Source organism: Panthera pardus, unplaced genomic scaffold (genome assembly GCF_024362965.1).
Source record: "Panthera pardus isolate Hobbes unplaced genomic scaffold, ASM2436296v1 HiC_scaffold_6, whole genome shotgun sequence".
NCBI lineage: Eukaryota > Metazoa > Chordata > Mammalia > Carnivora > Felidae > Panthera > Panthera pardus.
The window spans coordinates 7,490,072-7,507,675 of NW_026526991.1; the positions used below are offsets into that span (position 1 = coordinate 7,490,072).

At 57.6% G+C, this 17,604-nt stretch overlaps 1 protein-coding gene across 7 annotated transcripts in view; it reads left to right on the forward strand.

Moving 5' to 3' along the window:
* The first annotated feature begins 51 nt into the window (after nucleotides 1-51).
* Nucleotides 52-17,604, forward strand: part of TBC1D22A (TBC1 domain family member 22A) — a 322,333-nt gene continuing 304,780 nt past the window's right edge. For 4 of the 7 annotated variants that reach the window (XM_019447232.2, XM_019447234.2, XM_019447238.2 and 1 more), the window contains exon 1: nucleotides 53-275. In XM_019447232.2, the coding sequence (XP_019302777.2) occupies nucleotides 214-275 (62 nt within the window). In that variant the 5' untranslated portion in view covers nucleotides 53-213. Of the gene's footprint in view, nucleotides 276-17,604 lie in introns of all 7 variants that reach the window. The other 3 variants (XM_019447231.2, XM_019447233.2, XM_019447237.2) reach the window with 1 other exon arrangement.

Here is a 17,604-nt window from a genome sequence, read left to right on the forward strand (position 1 = left end):
CGCGCCGTGCGTCACGCGCGCCTGGGAGGGGGGCGGGACTTCCGGACGCTCGGAGGCACAACTTCCGGAGAGAGGCGGAAGAGCTTCTGGGCTCTGGACTCGGGAGTCCCGGGACGTTTGAGGGGCTCTCCCGGGGTACAGGAAAGGGTCGCCGGGGTCGGCCGGCTGCATTCCGGGTGTCGGGGCCGTGAGTCCGAGGGATGAGGAGGGGCCATGGCCAGCGACGGGGCCAGGAAGCAGTTCTGGAAGCGCAGCAACAGCAAAGTCCCGGGCAGGTGGGTGTGACGGGGAGGCCGGGTGGGGGTCAGGGGTCAGAGGTCAGGTGGGCGCGTCGGCCGGCTGGGCTGCGGGTGGAGTCGGGGTCTGGGGGCGGGGGTGACCTGGGCTGTGGGAGGACCGCGGGGGAAGTGCGGGGCGTTGGGGAACTGGGGGCGGGGGGCCGAGCTTAGGGTCTGGGAGGCGACAGGGGCTGCGCGAAGCAGCTTCGAGGCTTGAAGGGAGGAGGAGGGGGAGTCGCCGGCAAGTTTGTCCCGAGACTGGCAGGCTCCCTTCTGCGAAACTGCCGGGCTCCCTGGGCAAGTCGAAAGGCACCGGCTCGGGTCGTGCTTCGAAGAGTTCGGTGGAGTCCGGAAAGTGGCCCCGGGCTGTGCTCTCTGGGACGTCGGTTTCTGGAGGGGGCGTGGCGGTTTGACCCAGTTGCGTGGCCTTCTCGTCTCTCTTGCGGACGACTGCTTTTGCCTTGAGCAAGGATTTGCTCAAGTGGATTTGGGACTCCCTGTGAATTTCCATGTATCCCACTTTCTGGCCTCAAAACCAACTCCTTTCTCGAGTCAGCAGCGGGAAGCAAATTTAAACAAAAATGAAAACAAAAACAGAAACAAACAACTGAAGTGCTTGCAAAGACCTGGGTGCACCCTGGAAGCTGTACAGCTCCAAAGTCCTGGTTGGCGTGTCACTGATCCCTGGCCGGGGCCCCTAGGGGACGCGAAGACGTGACGGGGAAAATGCTTGGGATAAAATCAGCCGCTGGTGAAAATAGACGAAACAGATTTCAGGATTTCTGAACACGGTTTATTCCATTTGGAAACTAAGGTCTGACCTACTGAAAATGAGGAATGTGTGGTGTTCAAATGACTGCATGTGGAGCCATTTGTAAGCACAGCTCATCTGTAAGTGTTGTATTATAGGCACTGTTGTTCGTAAGCTTTGTAGTTCATTGTGTTCAGTCAGAAACGTGTATTTTTAGAGCTATTTGGGAGTTGGTAGAAGTGAGTTACTGTTTGCTCTGGCCCAGGGACTTGGGAGGGGATTGATCACCCGAGGCGGCCGGAGATCCTGTTTTCCTCCCCAGGGCTGTGCTTGCTTGGAGCCTGTCAGGGTCCGAGATGATGTGAAAATTCTGCAATGGCAGAGAATAGGAGGTCCCAGTAGTGACAGAGGCAGATGCTCTGGGACGTGGAGTCCAGGGAAGCTGAGCCACGTGCAGGAGAACTTCTGTGTCCCTTCTGGGTCTTTCTTGAGGCTTTGGTCTGAACAAACTCTTAACGGCCAGCTGAGCTGTAAGAACGTGGGGCTGCTGTGTGGAGTCGTAACGGCGAATACGCTTTGGATTGATGACTGTCTCTTGGTCATTTGTCCTTGCATTGGTTGTAGCAGTGTCCCCCTCCCCCCAGATTCCTCTCTCTCTGGAACCTGGGAACGTGACCTTGTTGGGAAAGTAGCATCTTTGCAGAGGGACTCAAGTTAAAATGGGGTCAGAGTGGATTAGAGGGAGCCCTTGTCCGGCGACTGGTCTCTTTCACGGAAGAGGGCAGTTTGGACGCACGGGGAAGACGTAGGGAAGACAACAGGGAAGAGGAAGGCAGACGTGGGAGCCGTGCGCTCACAAGCCCGGGAATGCCAAGGCTTCCTGGCAACCAGCAGGAGCAGGAAGAGGCGAGGAAGGATCCTTCTGTGAGGATTTTAGACAGAGTGTGGCCCTGCCAACCCCCTGATGTTGGACTTGAAGCTTCCCAGACGGCCAGGATAGATTTCTGTCGTGGTGTGATGGCCACAGGCAGCTAACATGCCCCCCTCGGCTTTCTTCGTGAGATTCTGTGTTACCGAAGACAGGCTTTCGTCGCCCTTGGGCTTTGGCGCTGTGCTGGGTCTTAGGCATTTTGGAGAGTGGCTCCCTTGTCGGAGTTTCAGCGTTGGAGTGGAGTCTGGGAGAACTGCCAGAGGCTGTGAGTGCGGAGGGCAGGGCACCGAGGAGGAGTTGGGGCCCCTGGCAAGGCCTGCCCAGCCGCTGCGTGCACCGTGCCTCCCAGGGCCCTGCTGGTGTTGCCGGCAGCAGGCGTCGCCCAGGTTTGCCCTCTTCCCTCAGCGGCTCACCTTCCCGTGGTCATCACTTGGCACACACTCGGGCTTTGCCTGCACGGGCACAGCGCTGTCAGAGCTCCTGGCAGAGTCCTGTGGCTCTGCCCGTCCTGTCCGTGGTCCCCATGATTGTCTGACGCTTTGAGTGTGGACATGAGCCCAGGGAAACTCCACGGAGGAAGAACAGACTCACCACCCAATACAGGGCTGTTAGGGGGTCATCTGTACGGCACAGCCCTTAATGTCCCTTAGTCATGATCCCCTCCTCATGCGTCCTTGTGACAATAATGGCTGGTGGCCACGGAGCACTTAGTGTTTGCCAGGCAGTTCCTGGTGCCCCGCAGTGTTGCATCTCCTTAGTGTTGTAGAGTCACAGAACGGTGCTCTGTCCTCCAGCTGACGCTCCCTGGGGGCAGGCTTGGGTTAGGGCCCTTGGTTGTATCCCCCCCGAAGTGCCACGTGGGGGAGCAGAGTAAGGCCCTTTATAACCCGACCCCTGCCCAATTCTTTAGCCACATCCTGCAGCCCTCCTTGCTTTGACCTTTGCCCTCAGCGGTGCGGACAGGCTTGCAGGTTCCTTGGTGTACCTGCTGTGTGATGCCTCGGTCAGTTTCATGCCGTCAGAGCGGACCAGAATGTTCGTTCCCTCTCTTTCCTCCCCTTTGCCTGGCTTATTCAATTTTCTTAACTTTCAAAGTTCGCCTCCAGCGTACCTCCTCATAAAGCCTTGTGTGTTTTCGTGCAGCCTGGACCAAACCTTTCGTGCGTCAAACCCAGCATTGTTGGTATGTGTTCTTCTCTGGACCGTGCGCTCTGCGAGTCTCACGACCGTGCCTTGCCCCCCTTTGCATTGTTAGTGATGATTGATGGGGGTTGATTCGAACCTCCTTCCAGATTAACCTCGAGGGAATAAGGGATTTGGGCAGGGGCTCACACTGCGCGAGAGGTGGTCTTGCCAGTAGGCGCCCACTCTGCACACCTTGGACCGTAGATTGTCTGTTTGGCTGGTGCTTTCTTAGGGATTTCTCTTCTGGTTGAGGCAGGATGTGTGATGTGGTGGAAAGACCTCTGGCTTGGTTCTGTGGTCCAGGTTTAGCCTATTTTTCCTGTTACCTCTGTGTGACTTTGACCAGGTCATGTCACCTCTGGGGCCCTCGGTTTCTGCACATATAACCTGATGAAGCTGGGTTAGACTTAAGTGGCTGGGACCTCCAGGCACATATTTGTTTGGTCTAGTCCAATTCTCACTCTCTCTCTCTCTCTCTCTCTCTTTAAAAAATTTGTTTTAAATTTTTTATTTTTGAGAGAGAGAGAGAGAGAAAGAATGAATGAACAAATGTGAGTCGGGGAGGGGCAGAGAGAGAGAGGGAGACACAGAATCCGAAGCAGGCTCCAGGCTCTGAGCTGTCAGCACACAGTCCCATGCAGGTCTCGAACTCCAGAACCATGAGACCACGGCCTGAACTGAAGCCGGACACTTAACCGACTAAGCCACCCAGGTGCCCCTCGTTTGATTCTCTTTGATTCTCTTTGATGAGCGTGAGAGAAGGCCTCTTGGACCAGCTTTGAGAGTTTGAAAATTTGTTCATTCACCAGGTATTTGTTGAACCAACACTCTGTGCCAGGAACAGGTGCTAGAGATACACCAGTGACCCAAACAGATCTGAACGTGTGCTCTCACAGGGCTTACATTGGAGCAGGAGGGGCAGAGAATAAATACCATGACTGCATTAGGGGGAGAGTTACCCCTGAGAAGACGGTGGTTGTTACTGAAATGTACAGCAGAGAATTGGGATAGACCCTTCGGAGGCAGGCAGGGAGAGTGGGGAGGGTCTCACAGTGACAAGGTGGCTGGAGAAGCCCTCACCGAGGAGGTTGCATCTGAGCAAGATTTGCAGGAGGTGAGTGCACAGGCCCCTTGGGTGGCTGGAGGACCGTGGTCCGGGCAGAGGGCGAGAGAGCGCAGAGCCCCCTGTCAGGAGTCACCCCGGCGGGTTTGGGACGAACAGGGGGCCTGATGACTGTAGCCGAGGGAGGAGGCAAGAGAGTCACGGGGCACGAGATCTGGCTGGGGGTGGGGGCGGGTCTCGTGGTCACAGCGAAAAGACGTGGACTCTCAGTCTCTTATTCTGAAGTGGGGACACTGGAGGGTCTTGGCAGAGGGGCGGCTGGAGCTGCCTCTGGTCTGGCAGGATCACTCCGGCTGCTGAGTGGGTGGTAGGTTAGGGGCCAGGAGGGCAAGGGCAGCGGCGGGGAGACGGGTTAGGCTGCTGGGAACACCCGGGTGAGGGATGACGGTGGCGCGAGAAGGATCAGTAAGTGGGTGACGGAAGGTTCAGTCTCCGACTCTCCGGGGCCGGTTCTTTCCGGGGCCGTCGATTCGCTTGGCTCCTGCGGGGTCTGTGGTTGCAGTTGGCATTCTCGCCACGCTTCGCTTGACATGCCAGGAACTCATCGCACGCTGGCTGTGAGAACACAGGCAGCCTTTCAGCGTGGGCCCAACGCTCGCTGTCCCGGCTCGGCAGTGTGCTCGGCTCGCGGGAGGGCGTGCGGGCAGCTGGGGCCTGTGAAGGGTGACATTTGTGAGTGGGATGGCGGCAAGCAAGGCCCGGTTTGAATATGGCAAGGCTGTGGGTGCCTGGGGCGGAGCTGGGGCAGAGGGTGACGCGCGGTCCAGCCGCCACAGCCCGAGGAGTCCCTGAGCCCGTGAGACGTGAGCTCCACGGTCATCTTCACGGGCCACCGTCACTCATCAACTGAGGGGAGGATTTGTCGGGATCACCCGTTCATTCAGAACGTCCTTCCACGTGCCAGGTACCACGCGGAACCGAGAGAGGTGGCTCTCAGGCCGTGGGCGAGGGAGACCGCATGTCAGTTCGCGCGGTGCGAAGGGCTTCGAAGGCAATCCCGGGGGAGTGTTTGCAGAAGAGCGGGACACCGCGTGAACGGAAGGCCGTGCCCTCCCGGGAGAGGTCCTGCCTAACTTGAGGTGGCGCCAGCCCGTAGAGATGCAGGGATGTGGGGGCGGGGGGCGTCAGAGCATGCCTGCTGGGACGGGCGCACTGTAGGGACGCCAGGGGCCGGGGAGCAGCACGCCGGGAGGGGAGCACTGTGAGATGAGCCTTGGGAGGGGTGCAGGTCTTGGAAGGCCATGGAAAAGAGTCGGGTCTTGATCCAAGAGCCGTGAGGAAGCACCGAAGGGTGTCGCTACGGTCCTGTCCATCCTCCTTGAGGAGAGGGCGAGAGAGGGTGAGGGTGAGGGCAGGGGCTGCCGCTGGAGTCGAGTGCGTGGGCTCGGGTCCCAGGCTGCAGGCGGGGCTCGCGGGACGCTCTGATGGCCTCCGTGTCGGGGGCTGAGGTGGTCACCGGGGTTCTGGCCAGAGGGATGGGGTGTGGTTGGCAGAACAGTGGTCCCCAAAGGTGTGCACGTCCTCCTCCCTGGAACCAGGAACCTGGAACCAGGTCGCACGGCAGAGGAGGGTGAAGGGTGCACATCAGCTGACCCAGAGACCGCAGATTCTTCTGGATGATCTGGCAGATCCAGTGGGATGCAGTGAGCTCTTCAAAGTGCTCAGAGTCAGCAGGAGATGAACTCTGGTCTGCGGTTGCCAGCTCTGAAAACGGAGGAAGGGGCCATGAGCTCGGGGGGTGTGGTGGCCCCTGGAAGCTGGAGCATCCTTCTCCTGACGGCCAGCAGGAGCCCCAGACCTCCAGCCGCAAGAAACTGGATTCTGCCAACAGCCCGAATGAGCAGGGAGTAGACTCTCCCCAGAGCATCCAGAAATGAACACAGTGGCCAGCACCTAGACGTTAGCCTGGTGAGACCCGCCTGGGACTGCTGACTGCCGGACTTTAAGATAATAATCGTGTGTGTTTAAGCCGCTGTTTGTGCGAGTTTGTTACGGCGGCCACGAGGGCCCCTAAGCGGGGAGCGGGAGGATCAGAGAAGTGTGCTGGGGGGATGCCGGGTGGGAAGGGCTGTAGGTAGCCCTCTGCACCTGCCCCTGCAGTCCTGCCCTTGAGTGTGGCCGGGTAACTCCACCAGTCTTCGAGGGTGGGCTGGCCCCTCTCCGGCAACCTCTGCAGAGTGTGCTTAGCGTCAAGGGGCTGGAACGAAGCTGGGACGGCCCTCCCTGTGTCTTGTGTGCTCTTGGGTCCCAGACTTGGCTGGAGGCCCTGCCTCTTTTCCCAGAAGCTCTGAGCCGCTGCCTTGACCACCTCTTGCTTGTGTTTTTATTTTTCTTCGTTTATTTTATTTAAAGAAATAAATTTTTTTTTTGATGTTTATTTTTGAGAGACAGGGAGAGTGAGAGAGAGACAGAGCACGAGCAGGGGAGGGGAGAGAGAAGGAGACACAGAATCCGAAGCAGGCTCCAGGCTGTGAGCCGTCAGCACAGAGCCCGACGTGGGGCTCGAACCCACAAGCTGCGAGATCGTGACCTGAGCTGAAGTCGGACGCACAACCGATTGAGCCACCCAGACGTCCCTCTCTTGTTTTTAGAAACCTGTTTATTTCCTTGTTTGCATTTTTGTTTTTGTTTTCAGCGTCTATTTATTTTGAGAAAGAGAGCGTGTGTGTGCGCACAGGAGGGGCAGAGAGAGAGGGAGAGAGAGACTCCCAAGCAGGCTCCGCACTGTCAGCGCAGAGCCCAACGCGGGGCTCAGACCTACAAACCCTGAGCTCATGACCCGAGCCAGAGTCAAGAGTGGGACGCTCAACCGTCTGAGCCACCCAGGCGCCCCATCCTTGCTTGTATCTTTGACGTGGCCATTTGGACCGCGTGCCTGCTTATTCCTCTTGTTCTGTGTTGCAAGGAGCGGGGGAGTCTGCCCCGGCGGGGATTCTGTCCCGTGGGCGTGGGTCTCTCTGGTCTCTTCCGGTGCAGAGTCCTGTGCACAAGTGGGTGGGTTTTTGCTGTGTACCCGGTTCGTTTTGCTTGTGTCTTAGCAGTCCTCTGTCGTGTTAGTTTGTCTGGAAATGTTTTGAAAAATAAATTTGATGTGAATACATATTTGTCTACTGCGGCGAATCTAGACTCTTATGGGTTAATTTTAAGTGAGGCCAGAAATGATTAAAAAATAAATAAATCCCTGATGATTTTGATTAAAAGTTAAAAAAAAAAATGAGAACAGAGGGAAGTCTCCCATTCCCCGAGTGCCGTGAAGGCGTGGTTGGAGGTCACGGGTGGGAATGGGTAGAAGGGCCCCGGGAGCCCGTCTCTCTGGTTAGGCAGTCCCCCAGACCGCCCCGGTGTGGCCCTGCCCTGCGTGTGGTGCAGATGAGGGCAGTGGTGTCGTGACCCGGGCAGAGTGGGCGACACCCGGCCCCCCTGCCCCGTCCTCTCCGGCAGCCCTGTCTGGTGACCGCTCCTCAGACACGCACGACGTCAGTCTGGCCCTGCGGGCCCTTCGGGGCACAGCGTGGGTCCCGCTCGGGGCTGGGCCGCACACGGGACCCTGCAGACCTGCGGGTGGGGGGAGGCCCCGCGCCCGGCCCCGGGAGCGTGGACGGATGTCCCAGGGCAGGGTTTCGTGCCGCACCCCGGATGGGGTGGCGTGGGCCTCGTCGTGACCGCGGCGCTGGTGCCCGGCCCCTGACGACGCAGCCCGCCTTTGGGCCTCCGCAGCCGGGGGATTACGGACCGGGAGCTGACCGCCACTGCCGCCTCCGGGCCCTGCCCTCCCCGGCTCTCTGGGGACCTGGTGCCCGCACTGGGACTCGCACGGCTCGGGGCTCTGCGGGAGGGGACAGCAGACGAGATGTGGCGGGGTCAGGAGGCCCGGAGGGAACGGGGGGCAGCCTGGGTTCTTCCCATTTGTGGGACTTTCATTCTGAGTGCCCCGGTCTTTCTGTTCCCCTGTTCTGACACGCCGTTCCCTTTTCTCTGGGGGTTAGCGTGGAAATTCCGGGGTGCAGGCTGAGGGCTGTCAGCGAACCCAGCTGGTCCGAACGGCGTGCCGTCTTCCTGCAGGTGTGGCGCCTGCACGGCTGGGGAGCACGCACGCCAGGCACCGAGACAGCCCTGCCCGCGTTGGCCTCTCCGCATGGACAGCAGTGCTGAGGGTGGGTCTGTCCCAGGCCCGTGGCTCTGGGCGTGTCGTTCAGGGCAGAGTCCCTTCTCCTTCCACGGCTCCAGACGTTTCTGGGCTCCCGACTGCATCAGCTTTGTTCCCCAGGGCGCCTCCCAGGCTGTTCTTGCTCGTCCTGGGGTGCGTCCTGGCCCTGGGGTGCGCCTGCCGCCCCCGCTAGCCTGGCCGCCGTCCGCTGGGGCCAGACCGTCTGGACGCAGTTCTTCAGTGTGCCGCGTGGCGGCTCTCCCTTGTTCCTGCCCACGCCCGCTGCGGTTTTGAAACGGCCCTTCTTTCAGTGAACGTTTGTGCTGAACCAAAATACAGAAAAGGGCTTGCTGGCTCTAAGGCTGACGCCCGGAGGAGACGGGCGGCGTTTAGTTCCTGCCTTCCGCACGGGCTCCTCAGCCAGGGGGACTGGGATCGTCAGAGGGCATCGGGCATGACGTGCGTGGAGAGGCAGGGCGGAGGACGGGGTCTTGGAAAGGGGACGGGTCCCTCGGCGCCACTGTGGGCCTCGGAGGCAGGACGCAGCGTCGGGGGTGCCGGTGCGCCCGCTTCTCTCGTTTTCTCGTGAGCCTGTTGGCAGGTGGGGAGGCCGCCCGTCGGCGGGGCCGTCCCTGGTGCTGCTGGGGTGGGGGCCTGGCGCCACCTCCCCTGTTCGGAGAATAGGCTGCCTCCGTGGACCGCAGCCGCCCGTCACTCTTCAGCCTGGCTGCCGTGGCGTGGAGCGGCCGGTGACGGCTCGGTGACTGTGTGCCGCGTGTTGTTTGCTCTTTAGAATTACGCCCTCTCTCGGATTAGTTTTCTGTCCCCAAACCAGTCACTAGAGCCGTCGTGGCGTTTTAGGTCTCGGCCAGATGTGATTCCGTGAACCGCCCTGACGTTCGGCGGCTGTGACAGGGTCGGTCGGGCCCGGGGGGTGCGCGAGCGGGTCAGCGGGCATGCCGAGGGAATGTGCCCTCCTCTGTGGAACCTAGCGACTTGGTCAGATTTGCAGTGCCTCATCGTTCGGAGCATTTGTGCGATGAAGAAGCACGAAATGTCGCAGGCGGTTTTGGGATGCCTTCTGTGTGCCCACCAGACCCTGCAGCTGCGAGGCCGGCGTTTGCCGGGGGGGGGGGGCCGGCCCCCAGCCCGGAGCCCGTGGGGTGCGGTGTGATTCCCGCAGCAGCGTGGGCACGGGAGGCACCTGCTGCTGGAGGGTGGGGGTGACCTCAAGCTGGACCTTGAGGGACCGTCACTTCCTCTGGTCCCTTACGAGGTTGTGCGGGTGCTCTGTAGACACGGCCCGGGGCCAGCCTTCTTGGCAGTGAGGGGGCCCGAAGGAGGGCCCGGGTGAGGGAAAGGCGGACAAGAGCACTCCTGGCGGGCACCTGATGGACGGGGACGGACGGCCAGACGGAGAGCGCTGGAGGCCAGTGCTGTGACGGGGGTACGCCGGCCCCAGCCGGGGGGTGGCCATGTGGGGAGGGGCCGGAGGGGGGCAGAGAAGGTTCCGGTTGTTCCCGAGGGCAACTGGAAGACCTCGCAGACTTTAAGCTGGGGAGTGAAGCGGACCTCTGACTGGCAGAGCCGAGGCTGGCTGGGGGCAGCTGTAGCTCTCTCTCGGGACAGTGACAGAGGGGAGAGTGTTTCAGGGTCTAGGGGGACGTGGAGACCGTCTGAATGCGGGTGGCCTGCTTGAGGGAGGAGGGGAGGTGGCCCTCGGATCCTGGGATAGCCGTTGGTGGAGAGTGAGTCGCAGAAGGGGTTGGTGACCTGGTCCGGAGAAGAAACGGAGCCCTGATCCAGGGCGGTGGGGACGGCGGGCGTCCCAGGGAGGGCGTGAGGGGGTGCAGGAGGCAGGGGCGCTTGTCTGCGTTCCTGCCTGGTTGGCGCTGGGTGTCCGGGGCTGGACACTGAGAAGTGGGTGTGAGGTGTGGCCGTCGGGGCACAGCTGCGCTTCGCGGTGGACCCGCTGATGCGACGTGGGGAGCGTGTGGCTGGGTGGGCGGTGGTGCCCAGAGGCAGCGGTTTGAGAACCCTTCGCCTGCGGGTGGGCAGGCAGTGTCGGGAGAGGGCGTGGTTTCTGGTCCAGTGGGAGGAAGGCAGGACTGGGGAGTGGAGGTCAGGGACGCGCAGAGGAGTCCAGACAGGCTGGCAGGAAAGGGGGTGCGGTGGCGTGGGGGGTGGAGAGAGCAAGCTGGAGGCCAGGTGAGGGCGGGATTGAGGGGAGCAGCCGCGAGGGGACGGGCGGGCAAATGGGGCTCAGTGGGGGCTGCCACACTGCCCTGTCCTGCCGACCCCAGAGCCTTCTCCGTCCTTCTTCCCATTTCTGATAAATGCACGCTGCTTTTGCTTCGGTGGAGGGATGGTATTGGCTCTGGGCGTGCGACACAATGATTTGACACAAGTGTGTGTGTGCGTGTTGTGAGCCCATCACCACAGTCTGTCCTTAACGTTGGTCACCACGCATGGCGACAGATTGTTTTTCTTGCGATGAGAGCTTTTAAGATTTACTCTCTTGGCAGACTCTTAAAAACTGCGAATAAACTGAGGGTTGATGGGGGGCGGGAGGGAGGGGAGAGGGGTGATGGCACTGAGGAGGGCACCGGTTGGGATGAGCACTGGGTGTTGTGTGGAAACCAATTGGACAATACATTTCACATTAAAAAAAAAGATTTACTCTCTTAGCAACTTTCGATTATGCGACACGGTGTTATTAACTACAGTCCCCGTGCTGCACGCCATGTCCCCAGGACTTACTGATCTTGTCACCAGGAAATGGAACCTTCTGCCCACCTTCCCCCCTTTTCCCCTGCCCCCCCACCCCCGGCCCCGCATGTCTGACAGCCACCAGCCTGTTCTCTGTACCCATGTGTTCGCATAGTGCTTTTCTCTTGTGAAGGAAAATTTTACTGTAAACATGCTCATTTCCAAGATCTGTTTCAAGAGACGTCCACGAAACAGCTTGCTGATTGGCTCAGTAATTGCCCAAGTCCCTGCTGGGTTTTGGGGGCCACAGGGAGCTTGACAGGAGACAAGTCTCTGTCCCTTTCTCAGGGGACAGAGCGGAGTGGGGTGGCATGGTCGTTGGTGGTGGGACAGCACAGGAGATGCTCTGGTCTGGGTCCGTGGGGCCGCGTGTTCCCTCCACGGGACGGAGGGTTTCAGATTGTGCCGCGGGGGCGGAGGGACATTGTTGCTGCTGTGTTAATGGTGCTTCCTACGTTTTCCTCGGAAGCCCTCTAAAGTTAATTTCCTTGGAAAACTTACTTCTTCTGAATATTTTATAAACCTGGGGAGCATCACTGTGTGTTCGGATGAATCTGATGGTAAATCAGTTGCTAATTTAGTCCGTATTTCAGAAAGCTGCTGGTGAGCGCAGTGGGGGCACTGAGCCACGAGCCGGGGGCCGGGGGCCGGCGGCCGGACCTGCCTGTTGACTTTACACATCTGCGCCCCAGGAAGCATTTTGCCCTAAATGCAGCCATAGGATTTGTCGTTCACTTTCTGACGCTTAGGACATTTCTTTCCTCTCATGCTTCACTGGCTCAGGGCCATTTTCACCCACTGCTTTTTACATTTTTTTTAAATATATTTTTAATGTTTGATTATTTTTGAGAGAGAGAGAGAGCGCGCAAGAGAGAGAGAGAGTGAGCATGAATGGGGCAGGGGCAGAGAGAGGGAGAGAGAATCCCAAGCAGGCTCCCCGCTGACAGGACAGAGCCCGACACGGGACTCAAACTCACGAACTACGAGATCATGACCTGAGCCAAAGTCCGATACTTAACCGACTGAACCACGCAGGCACCCCTCACCCACTGCTGTTTAACCTTTCATTGAGAAAATGCCGTTCTGGCCCTGTTCTGTCTGTTTTGTTTCACAGCCGAGGCCTTGGTGTAGGGGGTCCACGTTAAACCAGAAAGCTGTTTGCCAGGAAGCGCAGGAGAATCACCTTTTTTTTTTTTTTTTTTTTAATTTTTTTTTTAACATTCATTTATTTTTGAGACAGAGAGAGACAGAGCATGAACAGGGGAGGGGCAGAGAGAGGGAGACACAGAATCTGAAACAGGCTCCAGGCTCTGAGCTGTCAGCACAGAGCCGGACGCGGGGCTCGAACTCACGGACTGCGAGATCATGACCTGAGCCGAAGTCGGACGCTCAACCGACCGAGCCACCCAGGCGCCCCGAGAATCACCTTTTTGTCAAAACCTGGAGGCCTCGCGGCATTCCTCCTTCCTCCCTGACTTCTGCCCTGGGACTTTGAGCTCATTTCCCTATTACCTGTGTTCTAGCAATTGTCTGCCATCGAGGCAGGAACAGGTGCGGGCTGTCACTGGCTCCCTGGCATCTTTCTAGCACCAGTGTTGGGCCGGACAGTGTTTGCTGAGTGGCTCGAGTGAAGTGTGCTCTCGATGTGAAGACCAGGCCCGAGCACCTGGCTGTCCACAAGCGGGCCCCGGACTGCCCTTGATTCTGGTTTTTATTAAACTTTCCCTGAACTGTGTCGTAAAGGCGGAGAGGCTGAGTCCTGAGGAGCCTGCACTGATGTCAGGGGCCCCGTCTCTTCTCTGGGCCTCCCCCTTCTGACCAGTGTCCCCAGCCTGTCCTCACCCGTGACCGCCTCCGACGAGAGGCGCCCCTCGCTGCCAGCTCCTGCCTGCGGTGAACCTCGGCTTCACCCCGTCTTCCTCACCTGCCTTCCCCTGCCTGGTGGCTTCCAGCGGTGGCTTCCGCGCCTCATGCAGGAGGCTGTGTTGGGAACTGGGGGGTGTTGGGGGGGGTCCCCTTCGGGCTGCCCTCCCCGGCATCTCTCCACCCGTGTCTGGGCCGTCTCTCTCACCTGGATGGGAGCCTCGGTCAGGCCACAGGGTTGGACTCCGTGACACTACGTTCGTTCTGTTTTTCCATTTGAGCATCCTTCCTGGCCGCTGGGTTGTGTGGTCATCGGGATTCATGCCCATCCGCCTGGAAAATACAGCTGTGGCTCCTGCTGTTGTCTGCTGGTCACAGGTCCATCCTTCTTAAGTCTCACTGTCTTAGTCTGGGGGTGACGCCTGGTGTCGTTTTCCCCTGAAGCTGTGGCAACGTTTGGTTCTGTGGCGGTAGCCTCGCGGGCCTGTGTTGTTCAGGCCTGTTCGGAGGTCTGTGGGTGACGCTGTAGGCCGGGGGCCCGTGTGGGATCAGGCCTCCCCCGCGGCACAGCCACCTTCCTGGGCATCCGGTCCGGGTGGAGGGCCCCGCTGGTTCTTCCCTGCCCTCCTGCCCCCCTCCCTCCGTGCGGCATCTCCACGGAGATCTCATCGGCACGTCCTGTATTTCCCCTGCTTAAAGCGCACCACGCAGTAATTTTCGTCGGTTTACAGAGTATGGCCACCGCCGCCGTGAACTTGAGAGTGTGAGCTGCACGCGCGCGGGAGCCCCTCGCTCACTAGCAGTGACGCCCCCTCCCTCCCCCCCCAGCCCCTGGCAGCCACAGGCTACTTGTTTCTGTAGATGTGCTTCTTCTGGACGTTTCTTGCGTTTGGAATCATGTGAGGTGCGGCCCTCTGTGACTGGCCTCCTTCACGGAGCGCGTTTTCGGGGCCCGTCCACGTCGGAGTGTGTGCGTGTGTTCGCGCTACACGCCTTTTGGTCACTTGATCGTGCCCCATCGTGTGGGGGCGGCCCCGCGTGAGCCCGGCGCTTGCCCGCTGACGGGCATTTGGAGTGCTTCTGCGTTCTGGCTGCCAGCAAGAGGACAGTCACAAACAGTACTTCCTTTGTGCCACGGACGTTTTCATTTCTCTGGGCTGCATTCCTCGGAGCGGAAACCCAGGGTCACGCGGCAACTGACCTCGGAGGACCCCCGGCCTGTCCTCAGAGCGGCCGCCCCACTGTGTATCCTCTCGGCAGCGCAGGAGGTTCAGAGCCTTCCCGTTCTTGCCAACGCTTGTGTCCCCTTCCTAATTTTTGCCAGCCTTCTGGGGTGACACGGTCTCCCACTGTGGTTTCGGTTTGCGTTTCTCTGACGACTAAAGCTGTGGTGCTTTCTTTTGAAAGGCTTCTGTGCATCGTGCAGCCAGAACAGGGGTGGCCGGGCGGGCCCGGGGCTGGCCAGGAACGCGTCCTTGAGGAGCGCTCCGCCTTCTGGCCCTCTGGGTGGCAGAGACGGAGCTCCTGGCAGCCTCGCGGGGAGCACGCCAGGCCCGCCACCCGGTGTGAGGAATAAGCTGTTACACGTGTAGAGTTGAAGCCACTGGATTCTGTCCCTGGACCCAGCTCCCCTCTCCACTCACCCCTACCCACTGTCACTATTCTGAATTTGTTTTCCTTGCGCGCAGTAGGAGTTTTGACCACTCGTACACGTATCCAAAATGAGTTTCATTTTCCGTTTTTAAAACTTTGTATAAACGGGGCGCCTGGGTGGCTCAGTCGGGTAAGCGTCCGACTCCAGCTCAGGTCACGATCTCGTGGTTTGTGAGTTGAGACCCCGCGTTGGGCTCTGTGCTGACAGCTCGGAGCCTGGAGCCCTCTCTGCCCCTTTTCCGCTTGAGCTCTGTCTCTCTCAAAAAGAGATAAACATTAAGAAAACACGTTCTGTAAATGATGTCATACTGTCTGTATTCAAGTTACTCTTCAGTGGTATGTTTATGAAGCTTACCAACCTGATGCTTGTCGTTCTTCCTGTCTGTTGTGGCTGGTACTCCTGTTAAATGTATATGTTCCCGTTTGCTTATTCGTCATTCAATTGATCATGGACATCTAGGGTTTTCTTAAATTTTTCTTTTCTTTGTAGTATCACCGATGTTGTGGAATCTGTCTCCCGTGTCCTTATGCCAGGGTTTCCCACGGTGTGTACCTGGGAGTGGCGTTGTCGTGTGTATCTGCTTTTCCTCAGGAATCACTAGGGTCCTCTCTAAAGCAGCGAGTTACTGTAGTGTTTCAGAGCAGTGCAGTTTATTAAAAAGCTTATTGGTTAACATATTTTTTAAAGAACAATTTCATTATGTGAAATGAGGTGGGTATGTTAGCTGCTATTTTTTCTTTTAAAATGGTTTTAGCCGAAGCCTGTTTTTCTTTTTAGCTACGCAAGAGCAGATAAAAATGCAATTTTAATAAGATAAAAAGTGATGCCTTTTAATCTGAACCTGAACTTTGTTGGAACATTTTCTGCTCACTAAGCACAAGTGGGGTGCCTGTGCAGAATTCATGTGTGTGCGCTGTCCCGGGAGGGGAGGGGCCCGAGGTGTGCGGTAAAGGGCAGGACTCGGGGGAAACGACGTGCTCGCAGTAGGCCGAGACCACTGCCTGCTGGCTGTGAGCTGTGTGCGCGTGTTGAGACATAGGGAGTGGTTCAGGGGAACAAAGTGGATTGAGGGTACTGGTGGGTGTGGTCTGTGGGTCACTCTGTGACACTCAGGCCGCTGTCATCCATGGCCGGCCCCTTTTTTACGTGTTCTTAGGTCTGGGACGAGGGAGCTAGAGCTCAGCAGTTACTGGGTTAGCACTGTGCCGGCTCGTCCTTATTGGACCTAGGACTTGAACCCAGGCCCTTTGATTCTAAGACTGGAGACTGACCGACTTTCTTTTTTCTTTTTTTCTTTCTTTCTTTCTTTCTTTCTTTCTTTCTTTTTCTTTTCTTTTTTCTTTTCTTTTCTTTTCTTTTCTTTTCGTTTTCTCTTTCTTTTTCTCTTTTTTCTTTCTTTCTCTTTTCTCTTTCTTTCTTTCCTTTTCTCTTTCTTTCTTTCTTTCTTTCTTTCTTTCTTTCTTTCTTTCTTTCTTTCTTTCTTATGTTTATTTATTTTTGAGAGAGAGAGGGCAAGCGAGTGTGCACTGGAGGGGCAGAGTGGGGGGGAGAGAGAATCCCAAGCAGGCTCCATGCTGGTGTGGGGTTTGATCTCATGAACTGTGAGATCGTGACCTGAGCCGAGATCAAGAGTTGGACGCTTACCAGCCTGAGCCACCCAGGAGCCCCAAAATTGGAGACTTTGTACCAAGGTCAGGGAGGCCTCCAGGATATTTCAGGAAAGGGACCGTGACCATGACAGAGAGGTTGTGTTTAATCCAGGCAGGCTGATAGGTTTCCTTGAAAAGGAGCCCACGGGTTCTGTCAGGGATCAGGGTCAGTTCATTCATTCAGACCAGTCACAGTGGGGATGGCTCGTCTCTGTTCCATGGTGTCTCGGGTGTCACCGGAAGGTCCAGCGGCTGGGAGGGAAATCAGAAGAAGGCTGGTCACTCATGCGTGTCGCGGTTGATGCTGGCCATCTGCTGGGACCTCACCTCAAGCCGTTGGCTCTGGTGCTTACATGTGGGCTCCCCCTGTGGCAAGTCTGGGCTTCTTCAGAGCATGGTGGCTGGGTTCCGGGAGAGAACCCGAGAGAACCAGCTGGAAGCTGTGTTGCCTTTCAAAAAGATGATATGTTTATTCAGATTCACATACAATGTCGTTCACCTGTTTAAATTCACATGGGACAGGGGCGCCTGGGTGGCTTAGTCGGTTAAGTGTCCGACTTCGGCTCAGGTCATGATCTCGTGGTTCGTGAGTTTGAGCCCCACGTCGGGCTCTGTGCTGACAGCTCGGAACCGGGAGACTGAATCGGATTCTGTGTCTCCCTCTCTCTCTCTCTCTGCCCCTCCTCCACTCATGCGCGCACTCTCTCTCTCTCTCTCTCTCTCTCCCTCTGTCTCTCTCTGTCAAAAATAAACATTTGAAAAATTAAAAAAAAATTCACATGGGACACCACTCACTCATTTGAAGGGTGAGATTCAGTGGTTTTGCAGTGTATCCAAAGACTTCCCGTAACCATCGCCACTGTCAATATCAGAGTGTTTATCACCTCAAAAAGAAACCCTGTACTCTTTGGCTGTCACCCCAGCTCCCCATCCCTCACCCCAAGCAACCACTAACCTGCCTTCTGTCTCCATAGATTTCCGTTCTAGGCATGTCACATAACTGGGGTCATGTAATAGGTGTTTTATACGACTGGCTTCTGCCACTTAGCGTAATGTTTTCAACGTTCTTCCTGTAGCGTCGGCACTCATTTCATAACCGAATACTATTCTGTCGAACAATGTTCCGGTTCACCACGTGTTTGTTCTCATAGAACATTATAAATGCCAATTCACTTTTTTATCTTTGTAAGTAAACTTCAACGTTCTTAAGAGTTTGTAGTGCTGTGTGCTTGTCTTTGCCTGCCTGGGACTCCC